The sequence below is a fragment of the Dendrobates tinctorius genome, unplaced genomic scaffold, assembly GCF_039654945.1.
Source record: "Dendrobates tinctorius isolate UK_male_01 unplaced genomic scaffold, ASM3965494v1 ptg000014l, whole genome shotgun sequence".
Classification (NCBI taxonomy): domain Eukaryota; kingdom Metazoa; phylum Chordata; class Amphibia; order Anura; family Dendrobatidae; genus Dendrobates; species Dendrobates tinctorius.
This window is the reverse complement of record NW_027361682.1, coordinates 16,464,249-16,483,079: the sequence shown is the minus strand read 5'-3', so window position 1 is coordinate 16,483,079 and position 18,831 is coordinate 16,464,249. Positions and strand designations below refer to the sequence as shown.

The following is an 18,831-nucleotide window of genomic DNA, read 5'->3' as shown; positions in this document are numbered from 1 at the left end:
TTCCCAAACCTGGTTCCTTCCCTAGTTATGTGATATATCACCTTTCTATAGGATATCTAGTAGCTGAGCCATTAAGAACATTAGGAAAGCTGGGTGACAACCTGTAAACCACCTTTCGGGAGAAGGAGGCTGCGTCACCCTGATGTATGCAGTGCGCTCCCCCTAGTGGTGGCAGCCGGCACTTTCCCATTCACCTCTATGGCACTGCAGAGGATAGGAGATGTGCTTGAGACGGTGAATGAACATCCCGACGTGATCCATCACGCTTCTATTATTAAGCGCTGTTTTCTTTCCAGAAATAACAGTTTGTAGTCTCCTCTCATTAATCTCACCAGATCCCGACTAATAATAATCCGCACCCAGCGGTACAATCCCAATAAACGTGACACGGAGAAATACGCAGCAATATTCCTCGCCTGAGAAAGCAAATCTGTCACACAGCCAGCGAGGAGGGGCCGTGAAAAATCTGCTACTGCACCGCCAGCGCCCCCACAATGACACTCACCTTAACTATCCACCATCTGGATGCCAAAAATAAAAGGGGATAATCTTGGAGCTCGTTATTGTAGTAACATGTGTAATAAAAGGTAAAGCGATAAAGCGAGAGGACAGAGGAGTATCAGAGAGATTCACTGCAGCATCAGTAAGGGGCGACGAGACCAACAACTAAAATATGTCCATTGCCAAATCCACCCCGCAATATCCTGTAATGTGCAGAAAATGCCAGAAAATTACTGCAATCACACTTGTTTTGTTATACACATGTTTATTTCCATTGTATGTATGGGAACAACAAAAAAAAACATATATAAAAAAAGGAAAATTAGACATAATTTCTCACAAAAATGGTCCGAACGACATTGTTGGCACTTTCCAAAATTGTAAGTAAACAACTTTGTTTCAAGCATGTGATGCTCGTTCAAACTCACCTGTGGCAAGTGACAGGTGTGGGCAAAATGAAAATCACACCTGAAACAAGATAAAAAGGGGAAAAGTTGGCTCAATCTTTGCATTCTGTGTCTGTGTGTACCACACTGAGCATGGAGAATGGAAAGAGAAGAGAATTGTCTGAGGACTTGAGAACAAAAATTGTTGAACAATATCAACAATCTCAAGATTACAAGTCCATCTCCAGAAATCTTGATGTTCCTTTTGTCCATGGTGCACAATATAATCAAGAAAATTACAACCCATGGCACTATAGCTAATATCACTGGATGTGGACGGCAGAGAAAAATTAATGAAAGGTTGCAACGCAGGATAGTCCGGATGGTGGATAAGCAGCCCCAATCAAATTCCAAAGAAATTCAAGCTGTCCGGTAGGCTCCGGGTGTGTCAGTGTCAGTGCAAATTATCTGTCAATGTTTTGCATAAAATTTAACACTATGGCAGTAGACCAATGAGGACCCTGCTGCTAACACAGAGACATGAAAAGCAAAACTGCAGCTTGCCAAAATGTACTTAATCCAAAATCCCTCTGCGAAAGCGTCTTGCAGACAGATGACACCAAGATAGAGCTTTTTGGTAAAGCACATCATTATACTGTTTACTGAAAATGGAATGAGGCTTACAAAGAAAAGGACACAGTACCTACAGTCATATATGATGGAGGTACAAAGATGTTTTGGGATGTTTGCCTCTGGCACTGGGTGCATTGACTGTGTACAAGGCATCATGAAAATCTGAAGATTACCAAAGGATTTTGGGTTGCAATGTAGTGCCCAGTGTCAGAAAGGTGGGTTAGCGTCCAATGTCATGGGTCTTCTAGCAGGACAATGACCCCCACACATAGGTCAATAAGCACCCAGAAATGGAAACAAAAAGCTGGAGAGTTTTGAAGTGCCCAGAAATGAGTCCGGATCTAAATCTCATTGAACATATCAATGGAATTGATCCTGTACTGATCCTCAGTTACATCCCGTATTTTACTCCAGAGCTGCACTCATTATTCTGCTGGTGCAGCCACTGTGTATATACATTACATTACTTATCTATCCAGTACTGATCTTGAGTTACATCCCGTATTTTACTCCAGAGCTGCACTCACTATTCTGCTGGTGCAGTCACTGTGTACATACATTACATTACTTATCCTGTACTGACCCTGAGTTATATCCTGTATTATACTCCAGAGCTGCACTAACTATTCTGCTGGTGCAGTCTCTGTGTATATACAGTGGGGAAAAAAAGTATTTAGTCAGTCAGCAATAGTGCAAGTTCCACCACTTAAAAAGATGAGAGGCGTCTGTAATTTACATCATAGGTAGACCTCAACTATGGGAGACAAACTGAGAAAAAAAAATCCAGAAAATCACATTGTCTGTTTTTTTTTCATTTTATTTGCATATTATGGTGGAAAATAAGTATTTGGTCAGAAACAAAATTTCATCTCAATACTTTGTGATATATCCTTTGTTGGCAATGACAGAGGTCAAACGTTTTCTGTAAGTCTTCACAAGGTTGCCACACACTGTTGTTGGTATGTTGGCCCATTCCTCCATGCAGATCTCCTCTAGAGCAGTGATGTTTTTGGCTTTTCGCTTGGCAACACGGACTTTCAACTCCCTCCAAAGGTTTTCTATAGGGTTGAGATCTGGAAACTGGCTAGGCCACTCCAGGACCTTGAAATGCTTCTTACGAAGCCACTCCTTCGTTGCCCTGGCGGTGTGCTTTGGATCATTGTCATGTTGAAAGACCCAGCCACGTTTCATCTTCAATGCCCTTGCTGATGGAAGGAGGTTTGCACTCAAAATCTCACGATACATGGCCCCATTCATTCTTTCATGTACCCGGATCAGTCGTCCTGGCCCCTTTGCAGAGAAACAGCCCCAAAGCATGATGTTTCCACCACCATGCTTTACAGTAGGTATGGTGTTTGATGGATGCAACTCAGTATTCTTTTTCCTCCAAACACGACAAGTTGTGTTTCTACCAAACAGTTCCAGTTTGGTTTCATCAGACCATAGGACATTCTCCCAAAACTCCTCTGGATCATCCAAATGCTCTCTAGCAAACTTCAGACGGGCCCGGACATGTACAGGCTTAAGCAGTGGGACACGTCTAGCACTGCAGGATCTGAGTCCATGGTGGCGTAGTGTGTTACTTATGGTAGGCCTTGTTACATTGGTCCCAGCTCTCTGCAGTTCATTCACTAGGTCCCCCCGCGTGGTTCTGGGATTTTTGCTCACCGTTCTTGTGATCATTCTGACCCCACGGGGTGGGATTTTGTGTGGAGCACCAGATCGAGGGAGATTATCAGTGGTCTTGTATGTCTTCCATTTTCTAATTATTGCTCCCACAGTTGATTTCCTCACTCCAAGCTGGTTGGCTATTGCAGATTCAGTCTTCCCAGCCTGGTGCAGGGCTACAATTTTGTTTCTGGTGTCCTTTGACAGCTCTTTGGTCTTCACCATAGTGGAGTTTGGAGTCAGACTGTTTGAGGGTGTGCACAGGTGTCTTTTTATACTGATAACAAGTTTAAACAGGTGCCATTACTACAGGTAATGAGTGGAGGAAAGAGGAGACTCTTAAAGAAGAAGTTACAGGTCTGTGAGAGCCAGAAATCTTGATTGCTTGTTTCTTACCAAATACTTATTTTCCACCATAATATGCAAATAAAATGAAAAAAAAACAGACAATGTGATTTTCTGGATTTTTTTTTCTCAGTTTGTCTCCCATAGTTGAGGTCTACCTATGATGTAAATTACAGACGCCTCTCATCTTTTTAAGTGGTGGAACTTGCACTATTGCTGACTGACTAAATACTTTTTTTCCCCACTGTACATTACATTACTTATCCTGTACTGATCCTGAGTTACATCCTGTATTATACTCCAGAGCTGCACTCACTATTCTGCTGGTGGAGTCACTGTGTACATACATTACAATACTTATCCTATACTGATCCTGAGTTACATCCTGTATTATACTCCAGAGCTGCACTCACAATTCTGCTGGTGCAGTCACTGTGTACATACATTACATTACTTATCCTGTACTGACCCTGAGTTACATCCTGTATTATACCCCAGAGCTGCACTCACTATTCTGCTGGTGCAGTCACTGTGTACATACATTACATTACTTATCCTGTACTGATCCTGAGTTACATCCTGTATTATACCCCAGAGCTGCACTCACTATTCTGCTGGTGCAGTCACTGTGTACATACATTACATTACTTATCCTGTACTGATCCTGAGTTACATCCTGTTTTTTACTCCAGAGCTGCACTCACTATTCTGCTGGTGCAGTCATTGTGCACATGTGATGCTGCGTTTCTCCACAAATCTATGGTCTCTGAAGCTGAATGTTCTCAGATATAACCATAATGATGGCTTTTCTCCATTTTAGCTCCCCCTTCGCCTCGGTGACGTGTGGAATATTAAGTAGAGCAGTGAATGCAGCATTGAGCCTCAGATGTTTGCTATCGCCCTTCCTGTAAATTGGCGCCGTCATATCTGAAGGTGTGAAGTTTTAGCACAGAGGTATTTCCCTCCCAGAACAAAATGTTTGTCTCCTGTTCTGCATTGAATCACTGCGGAGGATGAATAGTGGCGGCGGCCGGGACAAGCAGCTCCACTGAGACCCCAAGAGCTGACACCTGATCAATAATGAGGTCTGCGCTGCTCAGTGTGCCTGCACTGCTGAGGCCCCAGCTCCCCCTAGTGGAGCAAGTGTGTATGGCCATGCAGATATCAAGCACCAAGTAAGTGGGGTAACTCGCCCCCTATGTGGGGAGCAGCTTCAGCTACTCCGGTCTTCTCCTTTTTCTACCAGGTAACTTTTAGTCTGTGACCCTCCATATCATCAGCATAATCTGAAAATACTCTGTGCTGCTGAGAGACACTGCTCTTTGCACACTTCGCTTCGGAGTCCTCTGTGCTGCTGAGTGACCATGATCCTTTTGTCTTGTAACTCTTCGATGATAACCTGCCTCAAGGTTATCACTCTTCTGAAATACTCTGTGCTGTCAACAAACCCAACTCTGTCCACTAAGTAACTATCAGGCTGTCACACTCCTCTACTGAAATGCTCTGTGCTGCTTCTAGTCCCTGAACAGCTGCAAGTTCAGCACACTCCTCTACTGAAATCCTCTGTACTGCTATCAGACCCTGCTCCTACCACTACTCCCAGTTTATAAACCCCCTCAAGCTCAGTACACTCTTCTGCTGAAATACTCTGTGCTGCTGGGGAGCCCAATTCGTCCCATCATGTAAACCCCAGGTTGTGAAAATCCACAAGATTAGCACAACCCTCTTCTTAAATATTCTGTGCTGCTGATGACCCTTCTACATCCAATGTGCAGTTCTCAGTCTGGCACACTTCTGAAATACTCTGTGCTGCTTTTACGCCAATCTCGCCCTACTATGTCACTTTCCGCTTGGCAAAATCATCTCCTGAAACACTCTGTGCTGCTTCTAGACCCTGAACAGCTGCAAGTTCAGCACATTCCTCTCCTGAAATCATCTGTGCTGCTTTTAGACACTGTTCCTTTAACAGTCTGATCTGTAGGTATATCGGAGATCGGACCCCCACTGATCTCCCATCCTAAGGAAAGGACATCATTGAGTCCTCCTGCCAGTGATAAAAGGATGATGCAAGCTGCAGTGTGCACACAGTCATTGATTCCCTCCAGAGCTGAAATCCTATGCTTCAATAAAGAACAGCCTGAGGGGGATCAACACAGCGAACGCGCAGAATAGAAATGTCACAGATCAGAAGATCCTTCCCGTCTATTCCCAGCAAAGCTTACGCTGCGGCTTTCATCTGGGATATCAACAGCAGGGGAAGCGACTGTAAAGAAAGGTGGACGTCGGCGTCATGAAAGAGAAAAACAGGCACGGGGGGAACACATCATAAGCTGCAGAAAATGAAGGGTGGACATTAAAGGGGGCCTCCATGGAAAATCCAAAAACCAATATCTATTAGTGGGAAAGTGACCACCAAACATCACACACTCAACTTCTCCAAAAGCCATATCAAATCAACCACGGGGAAAGCTGGGAGACCACGAATAGAGATCTGCCGGGGTAGTCACCCACACAACCCCAAGTCCAGCCTAATCGCCCATCCTCTGCTCACATAGTGGTGCATACACCCATCCGCCAGAACATTAATACCACTGACAGGTGAGGGGAATAGAACGGATCATCTGGGGACAATGGCGGCTGCCGAGGGTGAGACGGATCAGGGGCAAGTGAGCAGTCAGTTCTCATAGTTCATGTGTTGGAAGAAGGAAAAATGGGCAAATGTAAAGAAAAAAATGACTAACAAGGTCTTGTGGGGTGTTCCCGTATACGGCAGGTTTTATGGGGTGTTCACAGTATGCGGAGGGTCTTGTGAGGTGTTCTCGTATATGGCAGGTCTTGTGGGGTGTTCCCATATACGGCAGGTCTTGTGGGATGTACCCGTATACGGCAGGTCTTGTGGGATGTTCCCGTATACGGCAGGTCTTGTGAGGTGTTCTCGTATACGGCAGGTCTTGTGAGGTGTTCTCGTATACGGCAGGTCTTGTGGGGTGTTCCCATATACGGCAGGTCTTGTGGGATGTACCCGTATACGGCAGGTCTTGTGGGATGTTCCCGTATACGGCAGGTCTTGTGGGATGTTCCCGTATACGGCAGGTCTTGTGAGGTGTTCTCGTATACGGCAGGTCTTGTGGGGTGTTCCCATATACGGCAGGTCATGTGGGATGTACCCGTATACGGCAGGTCTTGTGGGATGTTCCCGTATACGGCAGGTCTTGTGGGATGTTCCCGTATACGGCAGGTCTTGTGGGATGTTCCCGTATACAGCAGGTCTTGTGGGGTGTTCCTACATACTGCAGGTCTTGTGGGGTGTTCCCACATACTGCAGGTCTTGTGGGGTGTTCCCACATACTGCAGGTCTTGTGGGGTGTTCCCACATACTGCAGGTCTTGTGGGATGTTCCCGTATACGGCAAGTCTTGTGGGATGTTCCCGTATACGGCAGGTCTTGTGGGGTGTTCCTGTATACAGCAGGTCTTGTGGGGTGTTCCCACATACTGCAGGTCTTGTGGGGTGCACACTGTATACATCAGGTCTTGTGGGGTGTTCACTGTATATGGCAGGTCTTGTGGGGTGTTCCCATATACGGAAGGTCTTGAGGGTGTTCAATGTATATGGCAGGTCTTGTGGGGTTTTCTCTACATATGGCAGGTCTTGTGGGGTGTTCCTGTATATGGCAGGTCTTATGGGGTATTCCCGTATACGGCAGGTCTTGTGGGTTGCTCCCGTATATGGCAAGTCTTGTGGAGTGTTCACTGTATATGGCAGGTCTTTTGAGGGGTTCCGGTCTACGGCTGGTCTTGTGGGGTGTTCCCGTATGCAGTAGGTCTGGTGGGGTGACCACTATATACGGCAGGTCTTGTGGGGTGTTCCCGGTATACGGCAGGTCTTGTGGGATGTTCCCGTTATGCAGTAGGTCTTGTGGGGTGTTCCCGTATGCAGCAGGTCTTGTGGGGTGTTCACTGTATATAGCAGGTCTTGTGGGGTGTTCCCGGTATACAGTAGGTCTTGTGGGGTGTTCCTGTTATGCGCTAGGTCTTGTGGGGTGTTCCTGTTATACACTAGGTCTTGTGGAGTGTTCCCATTATGTAGTAGGTCTTGTGGGGTGTTCCCGTTATGCAGTAGATCTTGTGGGATGTTCCCGTTATACAGTAGGTCTTGTGGGATGTTTCCATTATGCAGCAGGTCTTGTGGAGTGTTCCCGTTATACAATAGGTCTTGTGGGGTGTTCCCGTTATACACTAGGTCTTGTGGTGTGTTCCCGTTATGCAGTAGGTCTTGTGGGGTGTTCCCGTTATGCAGTAAATCTTGTGGGGTGTTCCCGTTATGCAGTACATCTTGTGAGGTGTTCCCATTATGCAGTAGGTCTTGTGGGATGTTCCCATTATGCAGTAGGTCTTGTGGGATGTTCCCATTATGCAGTAGGTCTTGTGGAGTGTTCCCGTTATGCAGTAGATCTTGTGGGATGTTCCCGTTATACAGTAGGTCTTGTGGGATGTTCCCATTATGCAGTAGGTCTTGTGGGGTGTTCCCATTATACAATAGGTCTTGTGGGGTGTTCCCGTATACGGCAGGTTTTATGGGGTGTTCACGGTATGCGGAGGGTCTTGTGAGGTGTTCTCGTATATGGCAGGTCTTGTGGGGTGTTCCCATATACGGCAGGTCTTGTGGGATGTACCCGTATACGGCAGGTCTTGTGGGATGTTCCCGTATACGGCAGGTCTTGTGGGATGTTCCCGTATACGGCAGGTCTTGTGGGATGTTCCCGTATACGGCAGGTCTTGTGGGGTGTTCCCACATACTGCAGGTCTTGTGGGGTGTTCCCACATACTGCAGGTCTTGTGGGATGTTCCCGTATACGGCAGGTCTTGTGGGATGTCCCCGTATACGGCAGGTCTTGTGGGGTGTTCCTGTATACGGCAGGTCTTGTGGGGTGTTCCTGTATACAGGGAGGTCTTGTGGGGTGTTCCCACACACTGCAGGTCTTGTGGGGTGCACACTGTATACATCAGGTCTTGTGGGGTGATCACTGTATATGGCAGGTCTTGTGGGGTGTTCCCATATACGGCAGGTCTTGAGGGTGTTCAATGTATATGGCAGGTCTTGTGGGGTTTTCTCTGCATATGGCAGGTCTTGTGGGGTGTTCCTGTATATGGCAGGTCTTATGGGGTATTCCCGTATACGGCAGGTCTTGTGGGTTGCTCCCGTATATGGCAAGTCTTGTGGAGTGTTCACTGTATATGGCAGGTCTTTTGAGGGGTGTTCCCGTATGCAGTAGGTCTTGTGGGGTGACCACTATATACGGCAGGTCTTGTGGGGTGTTCCCGGTATACGGCAGGTCTTGTGGGGTGTTCCCGTTATGCAGTAGGTCTTGTGGGGTGTTCACTGTATATAGCAGGTCTTGTGGGGTGTTCCTGTTATACGATAGGTCTTGTGGGGTGTTCCTGTTATGCGCTAGGTCTTGTGGGGTGTTCCTGTTATACACTAGGTCTTGTGGAGTGTTCCCATTATGTAGTAGGTCTTGTGGGGTGTTCCCGTTATGCAGTAGATCTTGTGGGATGTTCCCGTTATACAGTAGGTCTTGTGGAGTGTTCCCGTTATACAATAGGTCTTGTGGAGTGTTCCCGTTATACACTAGGTCTTGTGGTGTGTTCCCGTTATGCAGTAGGTCTTGTGGGGTGTTCCCGTTATGCAGTAGGTCTTGTGGGGTGTTCCCGTTATACACTAGGTCTTGTGGTGTGTTCCCGTTATGCAGTAGGTCTTGTGGGGTGTTCCCGTTATGCAGTAGGTCTTGTGGGGTGTTCCCGTTATGCAGTAGGTCTTGTGGGGTGTTCCCGTTATGCAGTAGGTCTTGTGGGGTGTTCCCGTTATGCAGTAAATCTTGTGGGGTGTTCCCGTTATGCAGTAGATCTTGTGGGGTGTTCCCATTATGCAGTAGGTCTTGTGGGATGTTCCCATTATGCAGTAGGTCTTGTGGAGTGTTCCCGTTATGCAGTAGATCTTGTGGGATGTTCCCGTTATACAGTAGGTCTTGTGGGATGTTCCCATTATGCAGTAGGTCTTGTGGAGTGTTCCCATTATACAATAGGTCTTGTGGGGTGTTCCCGTTATGCAATAGGTCTTGTGGAGTGTTCCCGTTATGCACTAGGTCTTGTTGGGTGTTCCCGTTATACAGTAGGTCTTGTGGGGTGTTCCATTTATGCAGATCTTGTGGGGTGTTCCCGTTATGCAGTAGGTCTTATGGGGTGTTCCCGTTATGCAGTAGATCTTGTGGGATGTTCCCGTTATACAGTAGGTCTTGTGGAGTGTTCCCGTTATACAATAGGTCTTGTGGGGTGTTCCCATTATACACTAGGTCTTGTGGGGTGTTCCCTTTATGCAGATCTTGTGGGGTGTTCCCGTTATGCAGTAGGTCTTATGGGGTGTTCCCGTTATGCAGTAGATCTTGTGGGATGTTCCCGTTATACAATAGGTCTTGTGTGATGTTCCCATTATGCAGTAGGTCTTGTGGAGTGTTCCCGTTATACAATAGGTCTTGTGGGGTGTTCCCATTATACACTAGGTCTTGTGGGGTGTTCCCGTTATGCAGTAGGTCTTGTGGGGTGTTCCCTTTATGCAGATCATGTGGGGTGTTCCCGTTATGCAGTAGGTCTTGTGGGGTGTTCCCGTTATGCAGTAGGTCTTGTGGAGTGTTCCCGTTATGCAGTAGATCCTGTGGGGTGTTCCCGTTATGCAGTAGGTCTTGTGGGGTGTTCCCGTTATGCAGGAGGTCTTGTGTGGACACATGATCATTACAAATAGACTATGGAGCAATTGAAGAAGATGCACCAGCTCAAAAAATAAAATGGCGCACCGGGGACGCTGGAAGGTTAGAGATTCTCCTAATTGCCGGGTACCACAGGTGTGGACACTGAACCAGAGTCTCGCTAATCGATACAGTCATCTCTAATGTGGAGAGTCAAGCACGTCACTTACTGGGGAGGAGATGGCACCAGAGAAGACAAGCAGCTGAGGCTGAGTGATGGGGCAATGCTCTGCTGGAAACCTCAAGTCCTCGCCATATGGATGTGACATGCAGCAAACCAGGGTTGTTCTGATGGCATGACTGGCCCCCACACAATATTAGGCAGGTGGCTTACTGTTATGGCTGATAGGTGTATGGAGGCCAGGGCGAAGTGAGGAGTACGGGATGCTTGGGTCTGGCTGCCAGCTTACCAAAAAATGAAGAACTGATTTATAAGTTGGAGAGAAAAGTCTCAAGATCTCGTATTTACTAAGGAATTAGTTGTATGAGGATGATGGGGGATGTGACTGCATCGGGTTATTCAGATTGGCAGGGGCACAGTGCCAACCACATACACTGCAGATATCACGGTGGAGGGTACCTAATTTCCTGTGAACTCCCCAATGTGTGACGATCATCACAGGCCACAGGGGTGCATAGCATTCAGCGCAGCATCTGTCACCTGCGCAGCATGAGGGAAGGAGGACACCTTGTAGGGTCCCAGCCGGATAAACACGTTATAATGTGCTGGGCGCAGTGATCCGGGGGTTCCTCCCCCACATCTGCCTCTCATCTTCACTGCTCATTAAGATGCCCCCCAGGAGTTGTACACACCGATGACTGTGCCGCTCCAATTCCTGACTGTAGCTGCATTCACACCGAAAGATTATTGTCAACTAGCGTCCTTAAGAAGTGTATACGAGGCTGCGGGTCACCCGAATAATGAGCAAAACACTCTGTGTAATCTGGCACCTTTCTATCGTAGCTGTAATGCTCTGTGTCCTGACACCTTTCTATCATAGCTGCGATGCTCTGCATGTCTGGACACCTTTCTATCATTGCTGTGATATCTGCATGTTCTGACCTTTCCATCATAGCTGCGATGCTCTGTGTGTCCTGACACCTTTCTATCATAGCTGAGATGCTCTGTGTATCCTCACACCTATCATAGCTGAGATGCTCTATGTATCCTGACACCTTTCTATCATAGCTGAGATGCTCTGTGTATCCTGACACCTTTCTATCATAGCTGAGATGCTCTGTGTATCCTAACACCTTTCTATGATAGCTGAGATGCTCTGTGTATCCTGACACCTTTCTATATCTGAGATGCTCTGTATATCCTGACACCTTTCTATGATAGCTGAGATGCTCTGTGTATCCTGACACCTTTCTATGATAGCTGAGATGCTCTGTGTATCCTGACACCTTTCTATCATAGCTGAGATGCTCTGTGTATCCTGACACCTTTCTATCATAGCTGAGATGCTCTGTGTATCCTGACACCTTTCTATGATAGCTGAGATGCTCTGTGTATCCTGACACCTTTCTATCATAGCTGAGATGCTCTGTGTATCCTGACACCTTTCTATGATAGCTGAGATGCTCTGTGTATCCTGACACCTTTCTATCATAGCTGAGATGCTCTGTGTATCCTGACACCTTTCTATCATAGCTCAGATGCTCTGTGTATCCTGACACCTTTCTATCATAGCTCAGATGCTCTGTGTATCCTGACACCTTTCTATCATAGCTGAGATGCTCTGTGTATCCTGACACCTTTCTATCATAGCTGAGATGCTATTTGTGTCCTGGCACATTTCTTTCATAGCGGCAATGCTCTAAGTGATTTGACAACTTTCTATCATAGCTGCGATGCACTGCATTTTCTGACACCTGACATGTAGCGTTAGCGACCTAAAAGTGCTGTGCAGAGCACTGCATCTCCCACAATGCCCTACGGCAGAGAACGCATGCAGCAAAATGCTGAGAGTTCCCGTGACCGCAGCTCGGCATGCATCAGACGTTACCTGTGAACTGCTTGTGGCTCCCATAATCCTGGGAGCATGGCACCGGCAAGAACTTGTGTTGCAGGGTCTCGTGCTGAGCAGCCAGGACTTCCATCATCTCCCCACCGGGGTAACCACAAAGAAGGAAAATACCAAGGACCGTCATAAGCACAGTGAGGACCCCCAACAACAGAGGACTCCGCCATGACCGTCCTGGCACCCGGCTTCTCTTGAAGCTGCAAGAAAAAATATAGAATAATTTACTGTCTGCAGCCGGCACTGTACTTGGAGCACAATCTACGGAAAGTACTGTTTTGGGGGCACAGTCTGTGGCAAGCATTGTACTGGGGGCAGAATCTGCGGCAAGCATTGTATTGGGGGCACAGTCTGCGGCAAGCACTGTACTGGGGGAACAATTTGCGGCAAGCACTGTACTGGGGGCACACTCTGCAGCAAGCAATGTACTCGGGGCACACTCTGCAGCAAGCACTGCATTGGAAGCACAGTCTGCAGCAAGCACTTTACTTGGGGCACAGTATGCGGCAAGCGCTGTACTGGGGGCACAATCTACGGCAAGCATTGTATTGGGGGCACAGTCTGCAGCAAGCACTGTACTGGGGGAACAATCTGCAGCAAGAACTGTACTGGGGGCCAGTCTTCGGCCGGAACTGTTCTGGGGGCACCGTCTGCGGCCGGCACTGTTCTGGGGGAACCGTCTATGGCCGACAGTGTTCTGGGGGCACCGTCTACGGCCGACCATGTTCTGGGGACACCGTCTGCAGCAAGCACTTTTCTGGGGAGCACTTTTTGCGTCGGGCAGTGTTTTGGGGGCACCGTCTGTGGCCGACCGCGTTCTGGGGGCACCGTCTGTGGCCGACAGCGTTCTGGGGGCACCGTCTGCGGCCGACAGCGTTCTGGGGGCACAGGCTGCGGCCGGCAGGGTTCTGGGGGCACCATCTGCGGCCGGCAGCGTTCTGGGGGCACTGTCTGCGGCCGGCAGTGTACTGGGGGCACTGTCTGCGGCCGGCAGCGTTCTGGGGGCACCGTCTATGGCCGACAGTGTTCTGGGGGCACCGTCTATGGCCGACAGTGTTCTGGGGGCACCGTCTACGGCTGACCATGTTCTGGGGACACCGTCTGCAGCAAGCACTTTTCAGGGGGGCACTTTTTGCGTCAGGCAGTGTTTCGGGGGCACCATCTGCGGCCGGCAGTGTTCTGGCGGCATCGTCTGCGGCCGGCAGTGTTCTGGTGACACCATCTGAGATACGCAGTGTATTGGAGGCACCATCTGCGGCCAGCAGTATTCTGGGGGCACAGTCTGCGGCCAGCAGTGTTCTGGGGGTACTTTTCTGGGGGCACCCTCTGCTGCCGGCAGTGTTCTAGGGTCACCGTCTGCAGCAAGCACTTTTCTGGGGGGCACCTTTTGCGTCCGGCAGTGTTTTGGGGGCACTGCTGCGTCCGGCAGTGTATTGGGGGCACCGTCTGCGGTCGGCAGTGTTCTGGCGCCATCGTCTGCGGCCGGCAGCGTTCTGGGGACACCATCTGAGATAGGCAGTGTATTGGAGGCACCATCTGCGGCCAGCAGTGTTCTGGGGCCACCGTCTGCGGCCGGCAGCGTTCTGGGGGCACCGTCTGCAGCCGGCAGCATTCTGGGGGCACCGTCTGCAGCCGGCAGCATTCTGGGGGCACCGTCTGCAGCCGGCAGTGTTCTGGGGACACCATCTGAGATAGGCAGTGTATTGGAGGCACCATCTGCGGCCGGCAGTGTTCTGGGGGCACCGTCTGCGGCCGGCAGTGTTCTGGGGGCACCGTCTGCGGCCGGCAGTGTTCTGGGGGCACCGTCTGCGGCCGGCAGCGTTCTGGGGGCACCGTCTGCGGCCGGCAGCGTTCTGGGGGCACCGTCTGCGGCCGGCAGCATTCTGGGGGCACCGTCTGCGGCCGGCAGCATTCAGGGGGCACCGTCTGCGGCCAGCAGAGTTCTGGGGGCACTGTCTGCGGCCGACAGCGTTCTGGGGGCACCGTCTGCGGCCGACAGCATTCTGGGGGTACCGTCTGTGGCCGACAGCGTTCTAGGGGCACAGTCTGCGGCCGACAGCGTTCTGGGGGCATCGTCTGCGACCGGCAGTGTTCTGGGTCACAGTCTGCGGCCGGCAGTGTTCTGTGGGGCATCGGCTACAGCCCGCACTGGTCTGGGGGCACCATCTGCGGCTGACAATGTTCTGGGGGCACAGTCAGCGGCCGATAGTGTTCTGGGGGCACCGTCTGCGGCCGACAGTGTTCTGGGGGCACCGTCTGCGGCCGACAGTGTTCTGGGGGCACCGTCTGCAGCCGACAGTGTTCTGGGGGCACCGTCTGCAGCAAGCACTTTTCTGGGGGGCACCTTTTGCATCCGGCAGTGTTTTGGGGGCACCGCTGCGTCCGGCAGTGTATTGGGGGCACCGTCTGCGGCCAGCAGTGTTCTGGCGCCATCGTCTGCGGCCGGCAGCGTTCTGGGGGCATCGTCTACAGCCAGCAGTGTTCTGGGGACACCATCTGAGATAGGCAGTGTATTGGAGGCACCATCTGCAGCCAGCAGTGTTCTGGGGGCATCGTCTGCGGCCGGCAGCGTTCTGGGGGCACCGTCTGCGGCCGGCAGCATTCTGGGGGCACCGTCTGCGGCCGACAGCATTCTGGGGGCACCGTCTGCGGCCGACAGCATTCTGGGGGCACCGTCTGCGGCCGACAGCATTCTGGGGGCACCGTCTGCGGCCGACAGCATTCTGGGGGCACCGTCTGCGGCCGACAGCATTCTGGGGGCACCGTCTGCGGCCGACAGCATTCTGGGGGCACCGTCTGCGGCCGACAGCATTCTGGGGGCACCGTCTGCGGCCGACAGCATTCTGGGGGCACCGTCTGCGGCCGACAGCATTCTGGGGGCACCGTCTGCGGCCAACAGCGTTCTGGGGGCACCGTCTGCAACCGGCAGTGTTCTGGGTCACAGTCTGTGGCCGGCAGTGTTCTGGGGGCATCGGCTACGGCCCGCACTGGCCTGGGGGCACCGTCTGCAGCTGACAATGTTCTGGGGGCACCGCCTGCGGCCGGCAGTGGTCTGGGGGCACAGTCTGCGTCCGGCAGTGGTCTGGGGGCACCGTCTGCGGCCGACAGTGGTCTGGGGGCACCGTCTGCGGCCGACAGTGGTCTGGGGGCACCCTCTACGGCCGGCAGTGCTCTGGGGGCACCGTCTGCAGCCGGCACTTTTCTGGGGGCACCTTCTGCGGCCGGCACTGTTCTGGGGGCACCGTCTGCGGCCAGCAGTGTTCTGGGGGCACCGTCTGCGGTGGGCACTGTTATGGGGGCATCGTTTGCGGCCAGCAGCTTTCTGGGGACACCATCTGAGATAGGCAGTGTACTGGAGACACCATCTGCGGCCAGCAGTGTTCTGGGGGCACCGCCTGCGGCCGGCAGTGTTCTGGGGCACTGTCTGCGGCCGGGAGCGTTCTGAGGCATCGTCTGCGGCCGGCAGCTTTCTGGGGGCACCGCCTTCGGCCGACAGTTTTCTGGGGGCACCGTCTGCAGGGCTCCGTCTGCGGCCGGCACTGTACTGGGGGCACCGTCTGCGGCCGGCACTGTTCTGGGGGCACCCTCTGCGGCCGACAATGTTCTGGGGGCACCCTCTGCGGCCGACAATGTTCTGGGGGCAACGTCTGCCGCCGACAGTGTTTTGGGGGCACCGTCTACGGCAGACAGTGTTCTGGGGGCACCCTCTGCTGCCGGCAGTGTTCTGGGGACACCGTCTGCAGCAAGAACTTTTCTGGGGGGCACCTTTTGCGTCCGGCAGTGTTTTGGGGGCACCGTCTGCGTCCAGCAGAGTATTGAGGGCACCGTCTGCGTCCGGCAGTGTTCTGGGGGCACCGTGTGCAGCCAACAGTGTTCTGGGAGCACCATCTGTGGCCGGCAGTGTTCTGGGGGCACCGTCTGCGGCCGACAGTGTTCTGGGGGCACCCTCTGCGGCCGACAGTGTTCTGGGGGCACCGTCTGCGGCCGACAGCGTTCTGGGGGCACCGTCTGCGGCCGACAGCGTTCTGGGGGCACCGTCTACGGCAGTGTTCTGGGGGCACCCTCTGCTGCCGGCAGTGTTCTGGGGACACCGTCTGCAGCAAGAACTTTTCTGGGGGGCACCTTTTGCGTTCGGCAATGTTTTGGGGGCACCGTCTGCGTCCGGCAGTGTTCTGGGGGCACCGTGTGCAGCTAACAGTGTTCTGGGAGCACCATCTGCGGCCGGCAGTATTCTGGGGGCACTGTCTACGGCCGACAGTGTTCTGGGGGCACCCTCTGCTGCCGGCAGTGTTCTGGGGACACCGTCTGCAGCAAGAACTTTTCTGGGGGGCACCTTTTGCGTCCGGCAGTGTTTTGGGAGCACCGTCTGCGTCTGGCAGAGTATTGGGGGCACCGTCTGCGTCTGGCAGTGTTCTGGGGGCACCGTGTGCAGCCAACAGTGTTCTGGGAGCACCATCTGTGGCCGACAGTGTTCTGGCGGCATCGTCTGCGTCTGGCAGTGTTCTGGGGGCACCGTGTGCAGCCAACGGTGTTCTGGGAGCACCATCTGCGGCCAGCAGTGATCTGGCGGCATCGTCTGTGGCCGGCAGTGTTCTGGGAGCTTCGTCTGAGATAGGCAGTGTATTAGAGGCACCATCTGGGCGCCAGCAGTGTTCTGGGGGCATCGTCTGTGGCCGGCAGTGTTCTGGGTCACAGTCTGTGGCCGACAGTGTTCTGGGGGCACCGTCTGCGGACGGCAGTGTTCTGGGGGCACCGTCTGCGGCCCGCATAAGTCTAGGGGCACCGTCTGCGGACGGCAGTGTTCTGGGGGCACCGTCTGCGGCCGGCAGCGTTCTGGGGGCACCGTCTGCGGCCGGCAGCGTTCTGGGGGCACCGTCTGCGGCCGGCAGCTTTCTGGGGGCACCGTCTGCGGCCGGCAGCATTCTGGGGGCACCGTCTGCGGCCTGCAGCATTCTGGGGGCACCGTCTGCGGCCGGCAGCATTCAGGGGGCACCGTCTGCGGCCGGCAGAGTTCTGGGGGCACTGTCTGCGGCCGACAGCGTTCTGGGGGCACCGTCTGCGGCCGACAGCATTCTGGGGGTACCGTCTGTGGCCGACAGCGTTCTAGGGGCACAGTCTGCGGCCGACAGCGTTCTGGGGGCATCGTCTGCGACCGGCAGTGTTCTGGGTCACAGTCTGCGGCCGGCAGTGTTCTGTGGGGCATCGGCTACAGCCCGCACTGGTCTGGGGGCACCATCTGCGGCTGACAATGTTCTGGGGGCACAGTCAGCGGCCGATAGTGTTCTGGGGGCACCGTCTGCGGCCGACAGTGTTCTGGGGGCACCGTCTGCGGCCGACAGTGTTCTGGGGGCACCGTCTGCGGCCGACAGTGTTCTGGGGGCACCGTCTGCAGCAAGCACTTTTCTGGGGGGCACCTTTTGCATCCGACAGTGTTTTGGGGGCACCGCTGCGTCCGGCAGTGTATTGGGGGCACCGTTTGCGGCCAGCAGTGTTCTGGCGCCATCGTCTGCGGCCGGCAGCGTTCTGGGGGCATCGTCTACAGCCAGCAGTGTTCTGGGGACACCATCTGAGATAGGCAGTGTATTGGAGGCACCATCTGCAGCCAGCAGTGTTCTGGGGGCATCGTCTGCGGCCGGCAGCGTTCAGGGGGCACCGTCTGCGGCCGGCAGCATTCTGGGGGCACCGTCTGCGGCCGACAGCATTCTGGGGGCACCGTCTGCGGCCGACAGCATTCTGGGGGCACCGTCTGCGGCCGACAGCATTCTGGAGGCACCGTCTGCGGCCGACAGCGTTCTGGGGGCACCGTCTGCGGCCGACAGCATTCTGGGGGCACCGTCTGCGGCCGACAGCATTCTGGGGGCACCGTCTGCGGCCGACAGCATTCTGGGGGCACCGTCTGCGGCCGACAGCATTCTGGGGGCACCGTCTGTGGCCGACAGCATTCTGGGGGCACCGTCTGCGGCCGACAGCATTCTGGGGGCACCGTCTGCAACCGGCAGTGTTCTGGGTCACAGTCTGTGGCCGGCAGTGTTCTGGGGGCATCGGCTACGGCCCGCACTGGCCTGGGGGCACCGTCTGCAGCTGACAATGTTCTGGGGGCACCGCCTGCGGCCGGCAGTGGTCTGGGGGCACAGTCTGCGTCCGGCAGTGGTCTGGGGGCACCGTCTGCGGCCGACAGTGGTCTGGGGGCACCGTCTGCGGCCGACAGTGGTCTGGGGGCACCCTCTACGGCCGGCAGTGCTCTGGGGGCACCGTCTGCAGCCGGCACTTTTCTGGGGGCACCTTCTGCGGCCGGCACTGTTCTGGGGGCACCGTCTGCGGCCAGCAGTGTTCTGGGGGCACCGTCTGCGGTGGGCACTGTTATGGGGGCATCGTTTGCGGCCAGCAGCTTTCTGGGGACACCATCTGAGATAGGCAGTGTACTGGAGACACCAACTGCGGCCAGCAGTGTTCTGGGGGCACCGCCTGCGGCC

At 53.4% G+C, this 18,831-nt stretch overlaps 1 protein-coding gene across 2 annotated transcripts in view; it reads right to left on the bottom strand.

Moving 5' to 3' along the window:
* The window catches only part of OGFOD3 (2-oxoglutarate and iron dependent oxygenase domain containing 3), a 149,928-nt gene that overhangs the window by 128,655 nt on the left and 2,442 nt on the right, over positions 1 to 18,831 (bottom strand). For both annotated transcript variants that reach the window (XM_073559703.1, XM_073559702.1), the window contains exon 2: positions 12,344 to 12,558. In XM_073559703.1, coding sequence (XP_073415804.1) covers positions 12,344 to 12,558 — 215 coding nt within the window. The remainder of the gene's footprint in view (positions 1 to 12,343; positions 12,559 to 18,831) is intronic.